This window comes from Alosa sapidissima, chromosome 22 (genome assembly GCF_018492685.1).
Source record: "Alosa sapidissima isolate fAloSap1 chromosome 22, fAloSap1.pri, whole genome shotgun sequence".
Classification (NCBI taxonomy): domain Eukaryota; kingdom Metazoa; phylum Chordata; class Actinopteri; order Clupeiformes; family Clupeidae; genus Alosa; species Alosa sapidissima.
This window is the reverse complement of record NC_055978.1, coordinates 25938448-25966424: the sequence shown is the minus strand read 5'-3', so window position 1 is coordinate 25966424 and position 27977 is coordinate 25938448. Positions and strand designations below refer to the sequence as shown.

At 40.6% G+C, this 27977-nt stretch overlaps 1 protein-coding gene across 16 annotated transcripts; it reads right to left on the bottom strand.

The window, feature by feature from the left end:
- Positions 1-22: 22 nt before the first annotated feature.
- Positions 23-27839, bottom strand: LOC121697801 (angiopoietin-related protein 5-like). 16 transcript variants are annotated; one of them, XM_042079513.1, is made up of 10 exons: positions 27695-27839; positions 26840-26917; positions 26703-26730; positions 16091-16182; positions 4252-4329; positions 2294-2321; positions 2084-2181; positions 1717-1834; positions 968-1153; positions 23-734 (listed from the first exon to the last, which is right to left on the bottom strand). In XM_042079513.1, the coding sequence occupies exons 1-10, from the start codon at positions 27695-27697 to the stop codon at positions 433-435; spliced, it is 1011 nt and encodes a 336-aa protein (XP_041935447.1). In that variant the 5' UTR covers positions 27698-27839; the 3' UTR covers positions 23-432. The 16 variants fall into 16 exon arrangements, with proteins under 16 accessions (XP_041935447.1, XP_041935448.1, XP_041935451.1 ...); XM_042079514.1 differs by lacking the exon at positions 26703-26730 and adding an exon at positions 16295-16322; XM_042079517.1 differs by lacking the exon at positions 27695-27839 and adding an exon at positions 27528-27681.
- Positions 27840-27977: the final 138 nt, after the last annotated feature.

The following is a 27977-nucleotide window of genomic DNA, read 5'->3' as shown; positions in this document are numbered from 1 at the left end:
AAACAGAAGTAGCACACAGAGATTGACGTTTAATGAAACTTTATTTATACTTAATATACACTTTATTCCTACATAATATGCACTCAATATATACTCCCACAAAAAAGATCCAGAATGGTCGGCCAGGTCTGTGGCGGCCCATTTTATGCACAGTATGTTGGGCCACTCCACAGGGTATAGACATGTGTGTGTGATTATGTTTACTCACTCTTCTAAAATATCAATAGCCTGATCACATCAGTCACCTCAACTAGATATACTGCAAAGCTGTGCGTGATGCGACTGCCGCCGTATAAAGAGAGAGAACTAAGAGAAATAAGAACACAATTTTCACTCAATGAAATTACTGGAGCAAGCACAGAAATCTTACTGGACCAGAAGCCTGAGTGTCTCAGATTAAACCCTCTGAGTGTCACACTGGATGAGGTGTCCTCACACAGACTTCACCATCATTCGAGTGGCTTGTAGGGAGTATGGGGCCGGGCCTTTCCACGTGCGCCAGTGCACCCCTGACGCCCAGCCTATGTTGTCCCCCGCTGGGTGCCAGTCTCCGTGGAGGTTGGCTGAGCCACAACGGCTGAACCACCAGCCGCCCCCACCCTCTGATGAGCTACATTCGCGCTCAGCGATGTCTCCAAAGATGCACGGGGAGCAGCCGTCATTGTCTCGGTCCTTTGTGCTGAATCCAAAGCCATTCTGGTCAATGCCACTGTATGCTCCGCGTATAGCATCACCTGGTCAGTATGAGGATTACATAGGCGATCAGGAACAATATCAACATCACTTCAGAGGTTTCAGGTAATGCTAGCCACTCTATTTTGTTGTGTGGGTATAGCCGCTAGTTTTTGACTTGAATTATTTTTCAGCAAAAATAAAAAAAATAAAATAAATTAGCTTTGTTAATATTCAAAGACATTAAAAAGTTGCGAACATAATCTCATCTAAATTTGCAGTCATATTTCCATACCTGCAGTGCCTTTATAAGTTCCGACACTCAGTTTGTAGGCCGCCGCCTCATCGCCAATTCTGAAATCTCTGTACTCTGCAAAAGCTGATCCCCCCTCAAAGTCCCACAGGCCTACTCTGAGGATGGACTTCTGATCATTGCTCCTGGTAAGAGCCCACACTTTGGCCAGGCCCAACCAGTGATCCTCTGAAACGAGAGCCAGTTACAGTTATGTGAATGCTAGTACTGTACTTCATGGCACTGGGATCCACTGATCTTCATCTTAGCACAGCTGGAGTCATCTCTTGCAAATGTGTTAACACTCTTTTTCGAACCACTTAACATAGCTTTCAAAGACTCCAAACTGTGTGAACAAATGGGAAAGATTTATTCACAGCTAACAGATATTGCTTGAAAGTCTTTTACACAATTCTTCAATCAGCAATCACTCCTCATTCATAAAAGATACCACCTTTGCGTTGCTATTGCACTAAAGTGACTTAGTACGCATACTGAACAACTTACAGGCTTTTGCAGGCAATCCACTTAATTATGCTGTCTGTACGGATTGTTCTGAGAAATACACTTATAGTGCAAATATTAAGGATGATTAATGCACCTTGAGAAAAGCGTAAAGGTTTCTTTGATGGGTATACTGATCATATATACGGTATATCTGGTGGTAGTGATGCTGTAGATCAAAAGGATGCTTATAGAACATGACAAATTAATTCATAAATGAAGGCAACAGAGCGGTCCCAGGGCCTTACTTTCGAGGTATCCAAAGCCATGTTTGTACTCTGCCCAGTTTCTTTGGAAGGATACTTTCCCCCCTGTACGTCTCTGGAACACTGTCCAGCCCCCATCGGCCAGCATCTCACAGTACACCTGCGTAAGGGTCAAACAAAAGGTACGTTCACTGTCAGAAAAAAGTGACAGTTGAGGTTCTCTAAGGTTCAACATTTGCCAATGTATTCCACAGGGGTCACAATTGAATGCTTCTCAATTATACATGTACATAGCTGATGTAAAAAAAGAAAAAGAACTCTGCATCAATTTGATGACGTATTTTATGGAACAGTTTAAGAACAGTGTCTGGCTGCATATAATCATTGAAAGAATTGGAAACATTTTCACCAGTACATTGAAAGGTACTGGAACTCCTTTCGGCTGTATAATGTAAATTCCACTTTGAGCATTAGGACTGGAATCTTTGATGGCTGTACAGTCTTGGCCTGAAAGTCATGAGTGGAGAAGATCATAATCTAAACTTTTTCAGGATTTACAGCAAATTGTTAATTTGGAACTTTTTATTGCTCACGATACACAGACTCAGTGTTGCAATACCTTGAGACGTTAATGTGGGTTTTTGCACCTGGAAGTTGATTAAATAGAATTAAAATGAGCTATAATGTAAAAAATTAACCGATGAAGTTAAAACTGAAGTCATTCTCTGGCCAGCATGTCTTTAGGATAGCCTTACCTTATGCTGATGGGTCTGGTCAGTAAGGGTGCAGCAGAGAAGCAGCAGTCCAGCTATTGTTGACAGTTTTCTTTCCATCTGATTGCAAAAGAGAATTAGTTCACATCTAAACTGGGAAAATCATAAACTACCAATCCCAATCCAGTCATTCAACATTAAAGAAACTAAATTGGGTTTTTATGAAAAATAATATTTCATATTTTCTGCATTCCCTTTTAAAGATTTGGGAGATGATATGTGCGTTTACATGATTCAGTTTTCATATATGTCAATTGATCTGACTACATCCAACTGAGAAAAGACAGTCCAGGACACATACTATTCCACACACATCACAACAACCAGCACTTCTCTCACATTTAGCAAGACACTCTGCTTGCCATTACACTAACATTTAAGCAGCTGATGAGAGAGAACTGCAGAATGAACTTGATTGTGGAATAACCTGAAATGAGCAGGTTCTCTGACACAGCTGTTGTCAGAAACATGTTGCACAGAAAAAGAAACACTTAATCAGCATATTGCATATTTTTACAATATAAACCATGTTAACTTTACACAGTTGAAAATAGGTTTTTACACTGGTTGACAGCAGGGCTTGAAAACGAAATTATTTTTCAAACGTTCCGTTCCGAACGGTTCAGATAGGCCTATGTTTAACGTTTTCGTCCTTGCATGCGTTCCGCCACCAACATATCGGTCCTGAACCGGTTCGGAACGCAAAATATCGTTCGTTCTTAAAGTTCCGGCAGTGTTTGGCGGGCCTATCAAGTCTATTTTTGTGGACTTTACCTTAGAATAGACGTAGGCTACTCATTATTTCCCCTTGATTTAGCCTATACCGTAGCTATGGCCAAAAATAATAAATCACAGGCGGCATCCAAAAACATTCAGATGGGCTATCCATCCCATAGCCTACAGACTTACTGTAGGCCTAACATATGCCTATAAATAATTTCTTATCAAAAATATTTCTGGATACGTGCTAAACTCCTTACCTGGTTGTAGCCTTTTGGAGTTTTATCCATATGGAGATCTTCAAAGGCTTGCGCTATAATTCCAACCCTGTTTATAAACGAACCTGTCTGTTGCTGACAAGGCCTCTCAAATTTCCTGTTTAACTCTTCTAGACTACATAGAATAGGCTATAATTGCGCAAACATTTCAAATCCCGACTTTAAAACGACACGGCGTGGACAGGCAAAATAGGCTATTACGCATAGGCTACAAACAATTTCCAAATCAGTTTCAGTAGCCTACGCCAGTGTCTCAAACTTTTACAGACCAAGGACCACTTAACCATTAGAAAAAACCTCACGGACCACATAGCTAATAGACACAATAGGCCTACTCACTGAACCGACCTTGCTTATTGTCTTTGCACCTTGCTTATTGAGTCAGAGGATTCATATGATTTAAATTGGCATAGCTTACATAGGCAGTATTGCAGAACTTTGGATTTACAACATTTTCACCAGTACCTTGAAAGGTTTATGAACTCCTTTCGGCTGTATAATGTAAATTCCACTTTGAGTATTAGGACTGGAATCTTTGATGGCTGTACAGTCTTGGCCTGAAAGTCATGAGTGGAGTAGATCATAATCTAAACTTTTTTCAGGATTTACAGCAAATTGTTAATTTGGAACTTTTTATTGCTCACGATACACAGACTCAGTGTTGCAATACCTTGAGACGTTAATGTGGGTTTTTGTACCTGGAAGTTGATTAAATAGAATTAAAATGAGCTATAATGTAAAAAATTAACCGATGAAGTTAAAACTGAAGTCATTCTCTGGCCAGCATGTCTTTAGGATAGCCTTACCTTATGCTGATGGGTCTGGTCAGTAAGGGTGCAGCAGAGAAGCAGCAGTCCAGCTATTGCTGACAGCTTTCTTTCCATCTGATTACAAAAGAGAATTAGTTCACATCTAAACTGGGGAAATCATAAACTACCAATCCCAATCCAGTCATTCAACATTAAAGAAACTAAATTGGGTTTTTATGAAAAATAATATTTCATATTTTCTGCATTCCCTTTTAAAGATTTGGGAGATGATATGTGCGTTTACATGATTCAGTCTTCATATAGGTCAATTGATCTGACTACATCCAACTGAGAGGACAGTTGTGAAGGCGTGGACAGGCAAAATAGGCTATTACGCATAGGCTACAAACAATTTCCAAATCAGTTTCAGTAGCCTACGCCAGTGTTTCTCAAACTTTTACAGACCAAGGACCACTTATCCATTAGAAAAAACCTCACGGACCACATAGCTAATAGACACAATAGGCCTACTCACTGAACCCACCTTGCTTATTGTCTTTGCACCTTGCTTATTGTGTCAGAGGATTCATATGATTTAAATTGGCATAGCTTACATAGGCAGTATTGCAGAACTTTGGATTTACATACAAGTTGGTTCAATATTGCAAACAACGCATCTATATTATTTTTTACAACAGCTCGCGGACCACCAGTGGTCCCCGGACCACACTTTGAGAAACATGGCCTACGCTACGAGCTGGCCTAAGATCCAAAGTGGCAGACGGATAGGTTACACTACAACAGCAAGAAAAAAAATATACCCATTTGGACCAAAGGTCCATTTATTCGTTTTTTTTTTTTTTATTTCAAACTGCAGAAATCAAATTATTAAGCTGTTATATAGAGAACGAAAAAAAAAAACCCGTTATTAACCGGTTTTGTGGATTTCAGAATAACGTTTCTGTTCCGGAACAGTTGAAGACCATTTTGTTTTCGTTTCCGTTTCCGCTCCTCGTAAAATTCCGTACAATTCCGTTCGTTTTCGTTCCTTGAACCGGTTCGGAGCCCTGGTTGACAGTAGGTTGTTACTTGACTAGTCAATGTGATCACAGGCCTAGGTTTATAAAGGCTTTGCTAAATGCTAGTGTAAAATACACAACCTGAATCTACTCACAGTTTCTTGTTTCAAAGTTCCAAAGTGTGTTCACTATTGCACAGGCAGTTCAAATCCCAGCCTTTTATAGTGCCCAACCCCAGACGTTCTCCAGTTCCATTAGAATTCAAAGTATGTCCTCACTATGAAATGACTCAAATGCTGGGAACTAAACGAATGTGCTTACCATGTGAAGTTATGCTTGTTCAAAGGTTAAAACTGATTCCTGCTGTTCAGTAAATTACTCTTTTTCTCCTTATCTCTCCTGAGTGGTTAGCAGTGCTGTTCTTTCAGGCCTGACTTCACAAACACTCAGAGCAAAAGCAAACACACATACACACATTTTGCACACCTGTGAAATGAGGGTGGAACTTAAGACGTCATCCAATACAAGAGAGCCTTTCAACTGCTACGGGGCTCTCCAATCAGACTAATTACACCCCACTATTCAAAGTGTGAGTATAAGTACAGTGATTGAATTGTCAATTAGAGTTAAAAAGTAACAAGGAACCTGTATCTTAGTGGATAGATTTACAATTGCTAACATAGTGAAATCAGAAAAAGCACTGTTCAAATATCAACTGAGAAACCAGGTAGTGACTTGCATTTGTTGTTTAATTCAGTAAGCAACTAACAGTCATGAAACACCTACACTGATAGTATTAAGATGAGACAGGACACACCTCCTATTAAGCCACAGCTGTGTGTTGATGGCCTACCTAGACAAACAGTAAGGCACTTAGGATACAGTCTGAAAGCTCACTACTGTATACTGCTGCGGTCACACACTATGCATCCTGTTAAAAACAAACAAACAAAAAACCCTGAAGTTATATAATACAGAACCCCTAAACGTCCAGTTAAAATAAAATAAATAAATATAAAACAACTGATATATTGTGAGGTCAGTTTACTTAAACATGCACACAGAGATCATAAATTGTGTGCAGAATACAGTTTCTATAACTTACTCGTGGGCACATTAAAGTAAATTGTGTGTGCATTAGAATAATCATTTTCAGCGTACTAAAATGTGGGCACATTATTAAATTGAGCTCACAATGATACATAGAGTGCTCATCTAAAGTAAATTGTATGCACATTACGTTGTGAACTCAATTCACTAAATGGGCACAGATGATAATAAATTATGCACACATTGTAATGAATTCAGAAAATTTGGCTAATCCACATAGTGGATGTCCCCTATAATCAATAAATCATGTCAAACATTGTTAAAGCACAATCAGGTCAAACATTTTAAAATGGCAGAAGGCAATCACTTTTCCCTGTGTATTCCCCCTAACAGCAAGCTACAGAAAATATTGAGCCTTTTATCCAGTTCTTAGGGTTTGATTGTGTTGGGTTTGGTAATGGCTATTGTGTGTGTTTTCACAATGACTCACTTCTGCCTTTATGATCAAGGGGATTATGTGTAGACCATAGTTGCACAAGTTGGTCTTTTATGCTGTAATAGTTTCTGAGTTGCTCAGTTTGTTCAATTTACTCTGTTTCTTCTCTGCTACGTAGCGCTGTGTGACATGTCAAAGATTTAACTAATATTGGAATCACTGTGTGGCACCACAGTTAACTACAATGAATGACTGATGTCACACAATAACCCAGTTGTCCAAAGTGGTGCCTCTGTATCCATTGCAGGAGACATAAGCATAATCCCATAATAAAACAGTGGCACCAACAAGTATATGTATTTATGTCAAAACAGAAGCAGACAGAAAATATATGAATATATGGTGTATTTGCATTCAGCATTACAGATTTACATAATGAACAAGTCTCTAGTCCAGAAATCAGTAAGCTTTCTTCAACTTCATTAGTATGAGCATTATTTAAGGCTGTTATTTAGGTCCATACATATTTAAGCTTAACATAAAAAGGTATGTTTTATAGACGTTCCTTGTCATGACAGATGTAGTACTGCAGGCATGATTCAAGTACTATAGTGACCTAGATGTAAACAGTATAATGACACATACCGAAAACTGAGGAGCTGACGACGTTGTAAAGTACAGCAATACAAGAGCTAGGAACTTCAGAAAATCAGTAATTCTGATATTGCATGCTGTACCTAGATGATTATGTTTTTGTGTGCGTGTATATAAAAGCTTAAAATCAGAAACACCCTTGTCCATCATGTTCAGACCTGTCACTGTCGACTGGTGGTCTGAGCAGTCATTTTCAACCACAGAAATGCCGAATTTTGTGTACACAAGCAAGAGCACAAAGTTGTATGGTATGTGCACACAGTGGACAGTCACAGGAAATGACCCGTCCACATCACAGTTGTCATCAAACGTATTACAATTCAAATCAAATATTTGGATACAAAGTGCCAGTACACACTTTAAAGTATTCACAGCAATAACAAATTTGACATCTCTGCTTCAGATACACAGTGTCTATGCATAATGTGATTACAAGGGTTTCCTGCCAGTTGCCTCTCCTCCCATGATAACCGCAGACTGACTGGAAGAAGGGAAAAGAAAAAAAGAGATGTTTATGATATAAACTCTCTTTATTCTTGCTGTTGATAGACTCCCGTCAAGGGAACAATTCAGTCAAACCATCTATTTCCTAGGGCCCATGGCATATTCACATAGTAACAACTTCCTCAAATGCCTTGACTGAATTCAACCACCAGTGTCAGCCTCAACATACAGTACGTGACCTTGGTGACTAGCACAAGTAGGCTGATTCTGGATCCGAATTGACCGGGATACAGTCTACAACCTCAGCACCTTCTCCGCAATCAGCTGGGGTTGGGGAGAGCCTATGAGGATCATGTAACGCAGACCTCCCTCGCCCAAGAGGGCGGCTTGCTGTCATAGGGGAGGCAACGTGCCACTGAGTCTGGATCCTTCCCGTTACGCTCCACTTCGGCTCCACCTGGTCCGCCAACACCACACGTCCCTTGATGAGCTTGCCCAAGCCAGCCAGGATGTTCCACACCAGGCTGTGCGGAGTAAGGCCTCTCAAGAAGCTTCAGAACCTGCTGAACCTACAAGCACCAAATTGTACATATCTTGTTTAAAAAGTCAGAAAAAGACGAAGTCTGGTCTCAGTTCTATTTTTAAATCATTTTACGACTTTTATTATATTTTGAATATTGTGATTTGCTGATGCTTGCTGAGTTCAACTGATGATGTAAAGAACATTGCAGTGCCTTGGTAAGAAATGTGCTATATACTGTAAATAAAACTGCCTTGCCTAAATCGAGAGAGAGAGAGAGAGAGAGAGAGAGAGAGAACATGGCTGGGTTAGCCTGGCTCATGGAGAGCATCATCTCCAACTCACTGCACACAGAATGCCGGACAGGGGAGAGGTGGAGAATGACAAAGGATAAGATGAAGTATACAGTGATCTTGTGTCTGAAGTGGTGAGCAGCTGTGTGCATAATGGCAAAGCTACTTCATTTCCATAACCTAGACCATTGGTTCCCAAAGACTAGGTCGCGACCCACGGGTGGGCCGCAGGAGATTTTATTTGGGTCGACAGCACAATTTATGTTGTGTAATAGGCCTAGCTTATACCATTTCATATTTAAATATTATATATTTAATATTCTGTCACTCATTTCTCACTAAGGTTTATTGTATATCGCTTGTTTGCCTATGTTTGATGCATTTAAACTAGCAAAAGTAAAAATATAATGCTATGGTTTATGTAGGTATTGAAGAATGCTATTAAAATTGTCTCCTTTTCCAAATGGAGACACAGTTGACCGAGTAGATTCCAGTGTAGTTAAGAGCAGGTAAACTTTGAGGCTGGCTTGCGAAAGAATAGTTCTTTATTCTGGATGTAACAACAGAGTTCTGGTAAGCCTGTTGTACGCACAGCACAGCACAATGTTGCAAGGTGAAGCCAAGGTAAGAAACTGAAGCAAAGATCTGGGAAACTCCTGGCTAATTATAATACCAGAATATACATTCACGTCTGGGGTCAAATTGGAGGGGTGAAACAGACAGTGATATAGCCTTATTGAATTAAGACGTCTTGTGGGGGAACAATTAGTTAGGTACACCATTTGCTATTGTAAGGTGACATCATTCTGTCTGCTTACAATAAACATCCTGTCCTCGCAGTTTCTGCAGTATTAAACAAAGAACCAAAAGAATGACATACAGAAAACCACTAAAATCTAACAGTATGGATGGCTTTCTGTAAGAAATATATACAGTATAATATAGAAATATATTTAAATCTTTGCATGTAACAGGGCCGACTATGCCCACTAGACCCCTTAGATCGCAAGAGAGACTTTTACTGGTCGAAGCCACTGATAAAACCATGTGTGGGGAAGCTGCTTTTAGTTATTATGCATTCAGATTGTGGAACCAACTGCCTAACCACAGCAAAAGTGCCCTGACAACCAACAACTTCAAGACCAGATTTAATTATTGCATTTACTTAGCTGATCTTCTGTATTTTTATACATTTTTATTGAAATGTATTTTATCTTTTTTGCTTTTATTTATTTATGTTTGTTTTTCCATTGTATACCTATGTTTTTATACCTTTGTTTATTACATTACATTACATTACATTACATTACATTTGGCTGACGCTTTTTTAACCAAAGCGACTAACAACATGGTAAACAGTAAGTTTTAGAACAATTCTCACAATTTTAGGACAGTTTACAAAAACATTAGAGTACAGTAAGAATAAGTGCGTTGGTGAGTGCTGTTTTTAAAACGGCTGGTGAGTGCTAGGATCAGTAAGACTTGTTGTAAGTGTTGCTATGAGAGTAGATGTTCTCTAAAGAGCTGGGTCTTCAGGAGTTTTTTGAAAGTGGAAAAGGATGTCCCTGCCCTTGTAGGAACTGGCAGTGTGTTCCACCATCGAGGAACAACAGATGAGAAAAGTTTGGATTGGCTTGAGTGTACCGGTGGTAGAGCTAGACGTCGTTCGTCAGAGGAGCGCAGCGGTCTGGAGGTAGTGTAAGTCTGTATGAGGGCATTCAAGTAGGTGGGAGCAGAACCGGAGACTACTTTGTAGGCAAGCATTAGAGACTTGAATTTGATGCGGGCCGCCATAGGTAGCCAGTGTAGCTGGATGAGCAGCGGGGTAACATGTGCCCTTTTGGGTTGGTTGTAGACCAGGCGCGCCGCCGCGTTCTGGATCATCTGAAGTGGTTTCACTGCGCAGGCTGGGAGACCTGTCAGGAGGGCATTGCAGTAGTCGAGTCGTGAGATGACTATTGCCTGAACCAGAAGTTAGGTAGCATCTTGAGTCAAGTAAGTCCTGATTTTCCGTATGTTGTAGAGTGCGAAACGGCATGACCGGGCGACTGAGGCAACATGATCTGAGAAGTTTAGTTGGTTGTCGAGAACAACTCCTAGATTTCTTGCAGTCCTGGTCGGTGAAACAGACAGGGAGTCAAATTTGATGTTGATGTCGTGGTGTATGGTAGGTTTAGCTGGGATGACCAGCAGTTCAGTCTTTGAGAGGTTCAGCTGGAGGTGGTGTGCCTTCATCCATGTAGCTATGTCTGAAAGGCAATCCGAGATCCGTGCTGAAACCAGGGGGTCGTCAGGTGGAAAGGACAGATAGAGCTGTGTGTCGTCTGCATAGTAGTGGTATGAGAAGCCGTGCGAACGGATAATCTGTCCCAAGGAGGTGGTGTAGATAGCAAAGAGGAGGGGGCCCAGGACTGAGCCCTGGGGGACCCCTGTGGTGAGATGGTGAGGTGCAGATAGCTGACCAAGCCATGATACGTTAAACGAGCGTCCTGTGAGGTAGGATTCAAACCAGGAGAGAGCAGAACCGGAGATTCCCATGTCAGCGAGTATAGAGAGAAGGATACGGTGATTAACCGTGTCAAAGGCAGCCGATAAATCAAGCAGAATGAGTACTGATGACCGAGCGGTCGCCCTGGCTTCTTTTAAGGCTTCTGTTACAGACAGCAGAGCCGTTTCGGTAGAGTGGCCGCTTTTGAACCCAGACTGATTTGGATCCAGAAGGTTGTTCTGTGAAAGGAAGTCAGAGACCTGTTTGGAGACTGCTCGTTCAATGCCTTTGGATAGGAAAGGCAGTAGTGAGACAGGGCGGTAGTTCTCGACTTGAGCAGGGTTGAGAGAAGCTTTCTTAAGTAACGGTGTTACCCGGGGCATTTTGAACGCTGTTGGAAATGTGCCGGAGGTTAGCGAGGAATTGATCACATGTGTGATCGCTGGAGCGATGGTTTATCTATTTATTTAAATGCATTTTACCTTACTGTACTTCTATTACTTTAAGTTTTCTTTTTAAATGTTGCTTTTATTTTATCTTCCATTCTTATTTCTTTCTATCTTACTTAATTCATTACATCTACCTTATTCATGTTTTTAGTTGTTTTACTTCATTCATATATTTGATTATTTCTTATTCATTTTTTTAAATCATTTTACAACTTTTATTATATTTTGAATATTGTGATTTGCTGATGCTTGCTGAGTTCAACTGATGATGTAAAGAACATTGAACTGCCTTGGTAAGAAATGTGCTATATACTGTAAATAAAACTGCCTTGCCTAAATTGAGAGAGAGAGAGAGCGAGAGAGCGAGAGAGCGAGAGCGAGAGGTGAATGCTCAGGTTAGGCAGTGCACGCAACGTCACAGGACCTAACAGCATCAACTGGCCCACTGAAGCCTGGTCTCTATCAAATAGCCGTCCATTCCATCAATCAATGAATCAAATCTTTATTTCAGACACCAAAAGGGTCCATAGCATTTAGGAAATGTATAAATATATTAGGCATACATAAATCAGAACAAAAAAAAGTAAAAGGTGTTTTGTGTGATCATGCCAAAGACTACATCCATAATGACCCAGAGACACAAGGAACAGGAGGCGCAAACAGAAGTAGCACACAGAGATTGACGTTTAATGAAACTTTATTTATACTTAATATACACTTTATTCCTACATAATATGCACTCAATATATACTCCCACAAAAAAGATCCAGAATGGTCGGCCAGGTCTGTGGCGGCCCATTTTATGCACAGTATGTTGGGCCACTCCACAGGGTATAGACATGTGTGTGTGATTATGTTTACTCACTCTTCTAAAATATCAATAGCCTGATCACATCAGTCACCTCAACTAGATATACTGCAAAGCTGTGCGTGATGCGACTGCCGCCGTATAAAGTGAGAGAACTAAGAACACAATTTTCACTCAATGAAATTACTGGAGCAAGCACAGAAATCTTACTGGACCAGAAGCCTGAGTGTCTCAGATTAAACCCTCTGAGTGTCACAGTGGATGAGGTGTCCTCACACAGACTTCACCATCATTCGAGTGGCTTGTAGGGAGTATGGGGCCGGGCCTTTCCACGTGCGCCAGTGCACCCCTGACGCCCAGCCTATGTTGTCCCCCGCTGGGTGCCAGTCTCCGTGGAGGTTGGCTGAGCCACAACGGCTGAACCACCAGCCGCCCCCACCCTCTGATGAGCTACATTCGCGCTCAGCGATGTCTCCAAAGATGCACGGGGAGCAGCCGTCATTGTCTCGGTCCTTTGTGCTGAATCCAAAGCCATTCTGGTCAATGCCACTGTATGCTCCGCGTATAGCATCACCTGGTCAGTATGAGGATTACATAGGCGATCAGGAACAATATCAACATCACTTCAGAGGTTTCAGGTAATGCTAGCCACTCTATTTTGTTGTGTGGGTATAGCCGCTAGTTTTTGACTTGAATTATTTTTCAGCAAAAATAAAAATAAAATAAATTAGCTTTGTTAATATTCACAGACATTAAAAAGTTGCGAACATAATCTCATCTAAATTTGCAGTCATATTTCCATACCTGCAGTGCCTTTATAAGTTCCGACACTCAGTTTGTAGGCCGCCGCCTCATCGCCAATTCTGAAATCTCTGTACTCTGCAAAAGCTGATCCCCCCTCAAAGTCCCACAGGCCTACTCTGAGGATGGACTTCTGATCATTGCTCCTGGTAAGAGCCCACACTTTGGCCAGGCCCAACCAGTGATCCTCTGAAACGAGAGCCAGTTACAGTTATGTGAATGCTAGTACTGTACTTCATGGCACTGGGATCCACTGATCTTCATCTTAGCACAGCTGGAGTCATCTCTTGCAAATGTGTTAACACTCTTTTTCGAACCACTTAACATAGCTTTCAAAGACTCCAAACTGTGTGAACAAATGGGAAAGATTTATTCACAGCTAACAGATATTGCTTGAAAGTCTTTTACACAATTCTTCAATCAGCAATCACTCCTCATTCATAAAAGATACCACCTTTGCGTTGCTATTGCACTAAAGTGACTTAGTACGCATACTGAACAACTTACAGGCTTTTGCAGGCAATCCACTTAATTATGCTGTCTGTACGGATTGTTCTGAGAAATACACTTATAGTGCAAATATTAAGGATGATTAATGCACCTTGAGAAAAGCGTAAAGGTTTCTTTGATGGGTATACTGATCATATATACGGTATATCTGGTGGTAGTGATGCTGTAGATCAAAAGGATGCTTATAGAACATGACAAATTAATTAATAAATGAAGGCAACAGAGCGGTCCCAGGGCCTTACTTTCGAGGTATCCAAAGCCATGTTTGTACTCTGCCCAGTTTCTTTGGAAGGATACTTTCCCCCCTGTACGTCTCTGGAACACTGTCCAGCCCCCATCGGCCAGCATCTCACAGTACACCTGCGTAAGGGTCAAACAAAAGGTATGTTCACTGTCAGAAAAAAGTGACAGTTGAGGTTCTCTAAGGTTCAACATTTGCCAATGTATTCCACAGGGGTCACAATTGAATGCTTCTCAATTATACATGTACATAGCTGATGTAAAAAAAGAAAAAGAACTCTGCATCAATTTGATGACGTATTTTATGGAACAGTTTAAGAACAGTTTCTGGCTGCATATAATCATTGAAAGAATTGGAAACATTTTCACCAGTACATTGAAAGGTACTGGAACTCCTTTCGGCTGTATAATGTAAATTCCACTTTGAGCATTAGGACTGGAATCTTTGATGGCTGTACAGTCTTGGCCTGAAAGTCATGAGTGGAGAAGATCATAATCTAAACTTTTTCAGGATTTACAGCAAATTGTTCATTTGGAACTTTTTATTGCTCACGATACACAGACTCAGTGTTGCAATACCTTGAGACGTTAATGTGGGTTTTTGCACCTGGAAGTTGATTAAATAGAATTAAAATGAGCTATAATGTAAAAAATTAACCGATGAAGTTAAAACTGAAGTCATTCTCTGGCCAGCATGTCTTTAGGATAGCCTTACCTTATGCTGATGGGTCTGGTCAGTAAGGGTGCAGCAGAGAAGCAGCAGTCCAGCTATTGTTGACAGTTTTCTTTCCATCTGATTGCAAAAGAGAATTAGTTCACATCTAAACTGGGGAAATCATAAACTACCAATCCCAATCCAGTCATTCAACATTAAAGAAACTAAATTGGGTTTTTATGAAAAATAATATTTTTCATATTTTCTGCATTCCCTTTTAAAGATTTGGGAGATGATATGTGCATTTACATGATTCAGTTGTCATATATGTCAATTGATCTGACTACATCCAACTGAGAAAAGACAGTCCAGGACACATACTATTCCACACACATCACAACAACCAGCACTTCTCTCACATTTAGCAAGACACTCTGCTTGCCATTACACTAACATTTAAGCAGCTGATGAGAGAGAACTGCAGAATGAACTTGATTGTGGAATAACCTGAAATGAGCAGGTTCTCTGACACAGCTGTTGTCAGAAACATGTTGCACAGAAAAAGAAACACTTAATCAGCATATTGCATATTTTTACAATATAAACCATGTTAACTTTACACAGTTGAAAATAGGTTTTTACACTAGTTGACAGCAGGGCTTGAAAACGAAATTATTTTTCAAACGTTCCGTTCCGAACGGTTCAGATAGGCCTATGTTTAACGTTTTCGTTCTTGCATGCGTTCCGCCACCAACATATCGGTCCTGAACCGGTTCGGAACGCAAAATATCGTTCGTTCTTAAAGTTCCGGCAGTGTTTGGCGGGCCTATCAAGTCTATTTTTGTGGACTTTACCTTAGAATAGACGTAGGCTACTCATTATTTCCCCTTGATTTAGCCTATACCGTAGCTATGGCCAAAAATAATAAATCACAGGCGGCATCCAAAAACATTCAGATGGGCTATCCATCCCATAGCCTACAGACTTACTGTAGGCCTAACCTATGCCTATAAATAATTTCTTATCAAAAATATTTCTGGATACGTGCTAAACTCCTTACCTGGTTGTAGCCTTTTGGAGTTTTATCCATATGGAGATCTTCAAAGGCTTGCGCTATAATTCCAACCCTGTTTATAAACGAACCTGTCTGTTGCTGACAAGGCCTAACTCTTCTAGACTACATAGAATAGGCTATAATTGCGCAAACATTTCCAATCCCGACTTTAAAACGACACGGCGTGGACAGGCAAAATAGGCTATTACGCATAGGCTACAAACAATTTCCAAATCCGTTTCAGTAGCCTACGCCAGTGTTTCTCAAACTTTCACAGACCAAGGACCACTTAACCATTAGAGAAAACCTCACGGACCACATAGCTAATAGACACAATAGGCCTACTCACTGAACCCACCTTGCTTATTGTCTTTGCACCTTGCTTATTGTGTCAGAGGATTCATATGATTTAAATTGGCATAGCTTACATAGGCAGTATTGCATAACTTTGGATTTACAACATTTTCACCAGTACCTTGAAAGGTTTATGAACTCCTTTCGGCTGTATAATGTAAATTCCACTTTGAGCATTAGGACTGGAATCTTTGATGGCTGTACAGTCTTGGCCTGAAAGTCATGAGTGGAGAAGATATAATCTAAACTTTTTTCAGGATTTACAGCAAATTGTTAATTTGGAACTTTTTATTGCTGACGATACACAGACTCAGTGTTGCAATACCTTGAGACGTTAATGTGGGTTTTTGTACCTGGAAGTTGATTAAATAGAATTAAAATGAGCTATAATGTAAAAAATTAACCGATGAAGTTAAAACTGAAGTCATTCTCTGGCCAGCATGTCTTTAGGATAGCCTTACCGTATGCTGATGGGTCTGGTCAGTAAGGGTGCAGCAGAGAAGCAGCAGTCCAGCTATTGCTGACAGCTTTCTTTCCATCTGATTGCAAAAGAGAATTAGTTCACATCTAAACTGGGGAAATCATAAACTACCAATCCCAATCCAGTCATTCAACATTAAAGAAACTAAATTGGGTTTTTATGAAAAATAATATTTTTCATATTTTCTGCATTCCCTTTTAAAGATTTGGGAGATGATATGTGCGTTTACATGATTCAGTCTTCATATAGGTCAATTGATCTGACTACATCCAACTGAGAAAAGACAGTTGTGAAGGCGTGGACAGGCAAAATAGGCTATTACGCATAGGCTACAAACAATTTCCAAATCAGTTTCAGTAGCCTACGCCAGTGTTTCTCAAACTTTTACAGACCAAGGACCACTTATCCATTAGAAAAAACCTCACGGACCACATAGCTAATAGACACAATAGGCCTACTCACTGAACCCACCTTGCTTATTGTCTTTGCACCTTGCTTATTGTGTCAGAGGATTCATATGATTTAAATTGGCATAGCTTACATAGGCAGTATTGCAGAACTTTGGATTTACATACAAGTTGGTTCAATATTGCAAACAACGCATCTATATTATTTTTTACAACAGCTCGCGGACCACTTGGGATAGCTTGCGGACCACCAGTGGTCCCCGGACCACACTTTGAGAAACATGGCCTACGCTACGAGCTGGCCTAAGATCCAAAGTGGCAGACGGATAGGTTACACTACAACAGCAAGAAAAAAATATACCCATTTGGACCAAAGGTCCATTTATTCGTTTTTTGTTTTTATTTCAAACTGCAGAAATCAAATTATTAAGCTGTTATATAGAGAACGAAAAAAAAAAACCCGTTATTAACCGGTTTTGTGGATTTCAGAATAACGTTTCTGTTCCGGAACAGTTGAAGACCATTTTGTTTTCGTTTCCGTTTCCGCTCCTCGTAAAATTCCGTACAATTCCGTTCGTTTTCGTTCCTTGAACCGGTTCGGAGCCCTGGTTGACAGTAGGTTGTTACTTGACTAGTCAATGTGATCACAGGCCTAGGTTTATAAAGGCTTTGCTAAATGCTAGTGTAAAATACACAACCTGAATCTACTCACAGTTTCTTGTTTCAAAGTTCCAAAGTGTGTTCACTATTGCACAGGCAGTTCAAATCCCAGCCTTTTATAGTGCCCAACCCCAGACGTTCTCCAGTTCCATTAGAATTCAAAGTATGTCCTCACTATGAAATGACTCAAATGCTGGGAACTAAACGAATGTGCTTACCATGTGAAGTTATGCTTGTTCAAAGGTTAAAACTGATTCCTGCTGTTCAGTAAATTACTCTTTTTCTCCTTATCTCTCCTGAGTGGTTAGCAGTGCTGTTCTTTCAGGCCTGACTTCACAAACACTCAGAGCAAAAGCAAACACACATACACACATTTTGCACACCTGTGAAATGAGGGTGGAACTTAAGACGTCATCCAATACAAGAGAGCCTTTCAACTGCTACGGGGCTCTCCAATCAGACTAATTACACCCCACTATTCAAAGTGTGAGTATAAGTACAGTGATTGAATTGTCAATTAGAGTTAAAAAGTAACAAGGAACCTGTATCTTAGTGGATAGATTTACAATTGCTAACATAGTGAAATCAGAAAAAGCACTGTTCAAATATCAACTGAGAAACCAGGTAGTGACTTGCATTTGTTGTTTAATTCAGTAAGCAACTAACAGTCATGAAACACCTACACTGATAGTATTAAGATGAGACAGGACACACCTCCTATTAAGCCACAGCTGTGTGTTGATGGCCTACCTAGACAAACAGTAAGGCACTTAGGATACAGTCTGAAAGCTCACTACTGTATACTGCTGCGGTCACACACTATGCATCCTGTTAAAAACAAACAAACAAAAAACCCTGAAGTTATATAATACAGAGCCCCTAAACGTCCAGTTAAAATAAAATAAATAAATATAAAACAACTGATATATTGTGAGGTCAGTTTACTTAAACATGCACACAGAGATCATAAATTGTGTGCAGAATACAGTTTCTATAACTTACTCGTGGGCACATTAAAGTAAATTGTGTGTGCATTAGAAGAATCATTTTCAGCGTACTAAAATGTGGGCACATTATTAAATTGAGCTCACAATGATACATAGAGTGCTCATCTAAAGTAAATTGTATGCACATTACGTTGTGAACTCAATTCACTAAATGGGCACAGATGATAATAAATTATGCACACATTGTAATGAATTCAGAAAATTTGGCTAATCCACATAGTGGATGTCCCCTATAATCAATAAATCATGTCAAACATTGTTAAAGCACAATCAGGTCAAACATTTTAAAATGGCAGAAGGCAATCACTTTTCCCTGTGTATTCCCCCTAACAGCAAGCTACAGAAAATATTGAGCCTTTTATCCAGTTCTTAGGGTTTGATTGTGTTGGGTTTGGTAATGGCTATTGTGTGTGTTTTCACAATGACTCACTTCTGCCTTTATGATCAAGGGGATTATGTGTAGACCATAGTTGCACAAGTTGGTCTTTTATGCTGTAATAGTTTCTGAGTTGCTCAGTTTGTTCAATTTACTCTGTTTCTTCTCTGCTACGTAGCGCTGTGTGACATGTCAAAGATTTAACTAATATTGGAATCACTGTGTGGCACCACAGTTAACTACAATGAATGACTGATGTCACACAATAACCCAGTTGTCCAAAGTGGTGCCTCTGTATCCATTGCAGGAGACATAAGCATAATCCCATAATAAAACAGTGGCACCAACAAGTATATGTATTTATGTCAAAACAGAAGCAGACAGAAAATATATGAATATATGGTGTATTTGCATTCAGCATTACAGATTTACATAATGAACAAGTCTCTAGTCCAGAAATCAGTAAGCTTTCTTCAACTTCATTAGTATGAGCATTATTTAAGGCTGTTATTTAGGTCCATACATATTTAAGCTTAACATAAAAAGGTATGTTTTATAGACGTTCCTTGTCATGACAGATGTAGTACTGCAGGCATGATTCAAGTACTATAGTGACCTAGATGTAAACAGTATAATGACACATACCGAAAACTGAGGAGCTGACGACGTTGTAAAGTACAGCAATACAAGAGCTAGGAACTTCAGAAAATCAGTAATTCTGATATTGCATGCTGTACCTAGATGATTATGTTTTTGTGTGCGTGTATATAAAAGCTTAAAATCAGAAACACCCTTGTCCATCATGTTCAGACCTGTCACTGTCGACTGGTGGTCTGAGCAGTCATTTTCAACCACAGAAATGCCGAATTTTGTGTACACAAGCAAGAGCACAAAGTTGTATGGTATGTGCACACAGTGGACAGTCACAGGAAATGACCCGTCCACATCACAGTTGTCATCAAACGTATTACAATTCAAATCAAATATTTGGATACAAAGTGCCAGTACACACTTTAAAGTATTCACAGCAATAACAAATTTGACATCTCTGCTTCAGATACACAGTGTCTATGCATAATGTGATTACAAGGGTTTCCTGCCAGTTGCCTCTCCTCCCATGATAACCGCAGACTGACTGGAAGAAGGGAAAAGAAAAAAAGAGATGTTTATGATATAAACTCTCTTTATTCTTGCTGTTGATAGACTCCCGTCAAGGGAACAATTCAGTCAAACCATCTATTTCCTAGGGCCCATGGCATATTCACATAGTAACAACTTCCTCAAATGCCTTGACTGAATTCAACCACCAGTGTCAGCCTCAACATACAGTACGTGACCTTGGTGACTAGCACAAGTAGGCTGATTCTGGATCCGAATTGACCGGGATACAGTCTACAACCTCAGCACCTTCTCCGCAATCAGCTGGGGTTGGGGAGAGCCTATGAGGATCATGTAACGCAGACCTCCCTCGCCCAAGAGGGCGGCTTGCTGTCATAGGGGAGGCAACGTGCCACTGAGTCTGGATCCTTCCCGTTACGCTCCACTTCGGCTCCACCTGGTCCGCCAACACCACACGTCCCTTGATGAGCTTGCCCAAGCCAGCCAGGATGTTCCACACCAGGCTGTGCGGAGTAAGGCCTCTCAAGAAGCTTCAGAACCCGCTGAACCTACAAGCACCAAATTGTACATATCTTGTTTAAAAAGTCAGAAAAAGACGAAGTCTGGTCTCAGTTCTATTTTTAAATCATTTTACGACTTTTATTATATTTTGAATATTGTGATTTGCTGATGCTTGCTGAGTTCAACTGATGATGTAAAGAACATTGCACTGCCTTGGTAAGAAATGTGCTATATACTGTAAATAAAACTGCCTTGCCTAAATCGAGAGAGAGAGAGAGAGAGAGAGAGAGAGAGAACATGGCTGGGTTAGCCTGGCTCATGGAGAGCATCATCTCCAACTCACTGCACACAGAATGCCGGACAGGGGAGAGGTGGAGAATGACAAAGGATAAGATGAAGTATACAGTGATCTTGTGTCTGAAGTGGTGAGCAGCTGTGTGCATAATGGCAAAGCTACTTCATTTCCATAACCTAGACCATTGGTTCCCAAAGACTAGGTCGCGACCCACGGGTGGGCCGCAGGAGATTTTATTTGGGTCGACAGCACAATTTATGTTGTGTAATAGGCCTAGCTTATACCATTTCATATTTAAATATTATATATTTAATATTCTGTCACTCATTTCTCACTAAGGTTTATTGTATATCGCTTGTTTGCCTATGTTTGATGCATTTAAACTAGCAAAAGTAAAAATATAATGCTATGGTTTATGTAGGTATTGAAGAATGCTATTAAAATTGTCTCCTTTTCCAAATGGAGACACAGTTGACCGAGTAGATTCCAGTGTAGTTAAGAGCAGGTAAACTTTGAGGCTGGCTTGCGAAAGAATAGTTCTTTATTCTGGATGTAACAACAGAGTTCTGGTAAGCCTGTTGTACGCACAGCACAGCACAATGTTGCAAGGTGAAGCCAAGGTAAGAAACTGAAGCAAAGATCTGGGAAACTCCTGGCTAATTATAATACCAGAATATACATTCACGTCTGGGGTCAAATTGGAGGGGTGAAACAGACAGTGATATAGCCTTATTGAATTAAGACGTCTTGTGGGGGAACAATTAGTTAGGTACACTATTTGCTATTGTAAGGTGACATCATTCTGTCTGCTTACAATAAACATCCTGTCCTCGCAGTTTCTGCAGTATTAAACAAAGAACCAAAAGAATGACATACAGAAAACCACTAAAATCTAACAGTATGGATGGCTTTCTCTAAGAAATATATACAGTATAATATAGAAATATATTTAAATCTTTGCATGTAACAGGGCCGACTATGCCCACTAGACCCCTTAGATCGCAAGAGAGACTTTTACTGGTCGAAGCCACTGATAAAACCATGTGTGGGGAAGCTGCTTTTAGTTATTATGCATTCAGATTGTGGAACCAACTGCCTAACCACAGCAAAAGTGCCCTGACAACCAACAACTTCAAGACCAGATTTAATTATTGCATTTACTTAGCTAATCTTCTGTATTTTTATACATTTTTATTGAAATGTATTTTATCTTTTTTGCTTTTATTTATTTATGTTTGTTTTTCCATTGTATACCTATGTTTTTATACCTTTGTTTATTACATTACATTACATTACATTACATTACATTTGGCTGACGCTTTTTTAACCAAAGCGACTAACAACATGGTAAACAGTAAGTTTTAGAACAATTCTCACAATTTTAGGACAGTTTACAAAAACATTAGAGTACAGTAAGAATAAGTGCGTTGGTGAGTGCTGTTTTTAAAACGGCTGGTGAGTGCTAGGATCAGTAAGACTTGTTGTAAGTGTTGCTATGAGAGTAGATGTTCTCTAAAGAGCTGGGTCTTCAGGAGTTTTTTGAAAGTGGAAAAGGATGTCCCTGCCCTTGTAGGAACTGGCAGTGTGTTCCACCATCGAGGAACAACAGATGAGAAAAGTTTGGATTGGCTTGAGTGTACCGGTGGTAGAGCTAGACGTCGTTCGTCAGAGGAGCGCAGCAGTCTGGAGGTAGTGTAAGTCTGTATGAGGGCATTCAAGTAGGTGGGAGCAGAACCGGAGACTACTTTGTAGGCAAGCATTAGAGACTTGAATTTGATGCGGGCCGCCATAGGTAGCCAGTGTAGCTGGATGAGCAGCGGGGTAACATGTGCCCTTTTGGGTTGGTTGTAGACCAGGCGCGCCGCCGCGTTCTGGATCATCTGAAGTGGTTTCACTGCGCAGGCTGGGAGACCTGTCAGGAGAGCATTGCAGTAGTCGAGTCGTGAGATGACTATTGCCTGAACCAGAAGTTAGGTAGCATCTTGAGTCAAGTAAGTCCTGATTTTCCGTATGTTGTAGAGTGCGAAACGGCATGACCGGGCGACTGAGGCAACATGATCTGAGAAGTTTAGTTGGTTGTCGAGAACAACTCCTAGATTTCTTGCAGTCCTGGTCGGTGAAACAGACAGGGAGTCAAATTTGATGTTGATGTCGTGGTGTATGGTAGGTTTAGCTGGGATGACCAGCAGTTCAGTCTTTGAGAGGTTCAGCTGGAGGTGGTGTGCCTTCATCCATGTAGCTATGTCTGAAAGGCAATCCGAGATCCGTGCTGAAACCAGGGGGTCGTCAGGTGGAAAGGACAGATAGAGCTGTGTGTCGTCTGCATAGTAGTGGTATGAGAAGCCGTGCGAACGGATAATCTGTCCCAAGGAGGTGGTGTAGATAGCAAAGAGGAGGGGGCCCAGGACTGAGCCCTGGGGGACCCCTGTGGTGAGATGGTGAGGTGCAGATAGCTGACCAAGCCATGATACGTTAAACGAGCGTCCTGTGAGGTAGGATTCAAACCAGGAGAGAGCAGAACCGGAGATTCCCATGTCAGCGAGTATAGAGAGAAGGATACGGTGATTAACCGTGTCAAAGGCAGCCGATAAATCAAGCAGAATGAGTACTGATGACCGAGCGGTCGCCCTGGCTTCTTTTAAGGCTTCTGTTACAGACAGCAGAGCCGTTTCGGTAGAGTGGCCGCTTTTGAACCCAGACTGATTTGGATCCAGAAGGTTGTTCTGTGAAAGGAAGTCAGAGACCTGTTTGGAGACTGCTCGTTCAATGCCTTTGGATAGGAAAGGCAGTAGTGAGACAGGGCGGTAGTTCTCGACTTGAGCAGGGTTGAGAGAAGCTTTCTTAAGTAACGGTGTTACCCGGGGCATTTTGAACGCTGTTGGAAATGTGCCGGAGGTTAGCGAGGAATTGATCACATGTGTGATCGCTGGAGCGATGGTTTATCTATTTATTTAAATGCATTTTACCTTACTGTACTTCTATTACTTTAAGTTTTCTTTTTAAATGTTGCTTTTATTTTATCTTCCATTCTTATTTCTTTCTATCTTAATTCATTACATCTACCTTATTCATGTTTTTAGTTGTTTTACTTCATTCATATATTTGATTATTTCTTATTCATTTTTTTAAATCATTTTACAACTTTTATTATATTTTGAATATTGTGATTTGCTGATGCTTGCTGAGTTCAACTGATGATGTAAAGAACATTGAACTGCCTTGGTAAGAAATGTGCTATATACTGTAAATAAAACTGCCTTGCCTAAATTGAGAGAGAGAGAGAGCGAGAGAGCGAGAGCGAGAGCGAGAGAGAGAGAGAGAGGTGAATGCTCAGGTTAGGCAGTGCACGCAACGTCACAGGACCTAACAGCATCAACTGGCCCACTGAAGCCTGGTCTCTATCAAATAGCCGTCCATTCCATCAATCAATGAATCAAATCTTTATTTCAGACACCAAAAGGGTCCATAGCATTTAGGAAATGTATAAATATATTAGGCATACATAAATCAGAACAAAAAAAAGTAAAAGGTGTTTTGTGTGATCATGCCAAAGACTACATCCATAATGACCCAGAGACACAAGGAACAGGAGGCGCAAACAGAAGTAGCACACAGAGATTGACGTTTAATGAAACTTTATTTATACTTAATATACACTTTATTCCTACATAATATGCACTCAATATATACTCCCACAAAAAAGATCCAGAATGGTCGGCCAGGTCTGTGGCGGCCCATTTTATGCACAGTATGTTGGGCCACTCCACAGGGTATAGACATGTGTGTGTGATTATGTTTACTCACTCTTCTAAAATATCAATAGCCTGATCACATCAGTCACCTCAACTAGATATACTGCAAAGCTGTGCGTGATGCGACTGCCGCCGTATAAAGTGAGAGAACTAAGAGAAATAAGAACACAATTTTCACTCAATGAAATTACTGGAGCAAGCACAGAAATCTTACTGGACCAGAAGCCTGAGTGTCTCAGATTAAACCCTCTGAGTGTCACACTGGATGAGGTGTCCTCACACAGACTTCACCATCATTCGAGTGGCTTGTAGGGAGTATGGGGCCGGGCCTTTCCACGTGCGCCAGTGCACCCCTGACGCCCAGCCTATGTTGTCCCCCGCTGGGTGCCAGTCTCCGTGGAGGTTGGCTGAGCCACAACGGCTGAACCACCAGCCGCCCCCACCCTCTGATGAGCTACATTCGCGCTCAGCGATGTCTCCAAAGATGCACGGGGAGCAGCCGTCATTGTCTCGGTCCTTTGTGCTGAATCCAAAGCCATTCTGGTCAATACCACTGTATGCTCCGCGTATAGCATCACCTGGTCAGTATGAGGATTACATAGGCGATCAGGAACAATATCACTTCAGAGGTTTCAGGTAATGCTAGCCACTCTATTTTGTTGTGTGGGTATAGCCGCTAGTTTTTGACTTGAATTATTTTTCAGCCAAAAAAAAAAAAACAAAAAAAAAATTAGCTTTGTTAATATTCACAGACATATTAAAAAGTTGCGAACATAATCTCATCTAAATTTGCAGTCATATTTCCATACCTGCAGTGCCTTTATAAGTTCCGACACTCAGTTTGTAGGCCGCCGCCTCATCGCCAATTCTGAAATCTCTGTACTCTGCAAAAGCTGATCCCCCCTCAAAGTCCCACAGGCCTACTCTGAGGATGGACTTCTGATCATTGCTCCTGGTAAGAGCCCACACTTTGGCCAGGCCCAACCAGTGATCCTCTGAAACGAGAGCCAGTTACAGTTATGTGAATGCTAGTACTGTACTTCATGGCACTGGGATCCACTGATCTTCATCTTAGCACAGCTGGAGTCATCTCTTGCAAATGTGTTAACACTCTTTTTCGAACCACTTAACATAGCTTTCAAAGACTCCAAACTGTGTGAACAAATGGGAAAGATTTATTCACAGCTAACAGATATTGCTTGAAAGTCTTTTACACAATTCTTCAATCAGCAATCACTCCTCATTCATAAAAGATACCACCTTTGCGTTGCTATTGCACTAAAGTGACTTAGTACGCATACTGAACAACTTACAGGCTTTTGCAGGCAATCCACTTAATTATGCTGTCTGTACGGATTGTTCTGAGAAATACACTTATAGTGCAAATATTAAGGATGATTAATGCACCTTGAGAAAAGCGTAAAGGTTTCTTTGATGGGTATACTGATCATATATACGGTATATCTGGTGGTAGTGATGCTGTAGATCAAAATGATGCTTATAGAACATGACAAATTAATTAATAAATGAAGGCAACAGAGCGGTCCCAGGGCCTTACTTTCGAGGTATCCAAAGCCATGTTTGTACTCTGCCCAGTTTCTTTGGAAGGATACTTTCCCCCCTGTACGTCTCTGGAACACTGTCCAGCCTCCATCGGCCAGCATCTCACAGTACACCTGCGTAAGGGTCAAACAAAAGGTACGTTCACTGTCAGAAAAAAGTGACAGTTGAGGTTCTCTAAGGTTCAACATTTGCCAATGTATTCCACAGGGGTCACAATTGAATGCTTCTCAATTATACATGTACATAGCTGATGTAAAAAAAGAAAAAGAACTCGGCATCAATTTGATGACGTATTTTATGGAACAGTTTAAGAACAGTGTCTGGCTGCATATCATCATTGAAAGAATTGGAAACATTTTCACCAGTACATTGAAAGGTACTGGAACTCCTTTCGGCTGTATAATGTAAATTCCACTTTGAGCATTAGGACTGGAATCTTTGATGGCTGTACAGTCTTGGCCTGAAAGTCATGAGTGGAGAAGATCATAATCTAAACTTTTTCAGGATTTACAGCAAATTGTTCATTTGGAACTTTTTATTGCTCACGATACACAGACTCAGTGTTGCAATACCTTGAGACGTTAATGTGGGTTTTTGCACCTGGAAGTTGATTAAATAGAATTAAAATGAGCTATAATGTAAAAAAATTAACCGATGAAGTTAAAACTGAAGTCATTCTCTGGCCAGCATGTCTTTAGGATAGCCTTACCTTATGCTGATGGGTCTGGTCAGTAAGGGTGCAGCAGAGAAGCAGCAGTCCAGCTATTGCTGACAGCTTTCTTTCCATCTGATTGCAAAAGAGAATTAGTTCACATCTAAACTGGGGAAATCATAAACTACCAATCCCAATCCAGTCATTCAACATTAAAGAAACTAAATTGGGTTTTTATGAAAAATAATATTTTTCATATTTTCTGCATTCCCTTTTAAAGATTTGGGAGATGATCTGTGCGTTTACATGATTCAGTTTTCATATAGGTCAATTGATCTGACTACATCCAACTGAGAAAAGACAGTCCAGGACACATACTATTCCACACACATCACAACAACCAGCACTTCTCTCACATTTAGCAAGACACTCTGCTTGCCATTACACTAACATTTAAGCAGCTGATGAGAGAGAACTGCAGAATGAACTTGATTGTGGAATAACCTGAAATGAGCAGGTTCTCTGACACAGCTGTTGTCAGAAACATGTTGCACAGAAAAAGAAACACTTAATCAGCATATTGCATATTTTTACAATATAAACCATGTTAACTTTACACAGTTGAAAATAGGTTTTTACACTAGTTGACAGTAGGTTGTTACTTGACTAGTCAATGTGACCACAGGCCTATGTTAATAAAGGCTTTGCTAAATGCTAGTGTAAAATACACAATCTGAATCTACTCAGTTTCTTGTTTCAAAAGTTCCAAAGTGTGTTCACTATTGCACAGGCAGTTCAAAGCCCAGCCTTTTATAGTGCCCAACCCCAGACGTTCTCCAGTTCCATTAGAATTCAAAGTATGTCCTCACTATGAAATGACTCAAATGCTGGGAACTAAACGAATGTGCTTACCATGTGAAGTTATGCTTGTTCAAATGTTAAAACTGATTCCTGCTGTTCAGTAAATTACTCTTTTTCTCCTTATCTCTCCTGAGTGGTTAGCAGTGCTGTTCTTTCAGGCCTGACTTCACAAACACTCAGAGCAAAAGCAAACACACATACACACATTTTGCACACCTGTGAAATGAGGGTGGAGCTTAAGACGTCATCCAATACAAGAGAGCCTTTCAACTGCTATGGGGCTCTCCAATCAGACTAATTACACCCCACTGTTCAAAGTGTGAGTATAAGTGCA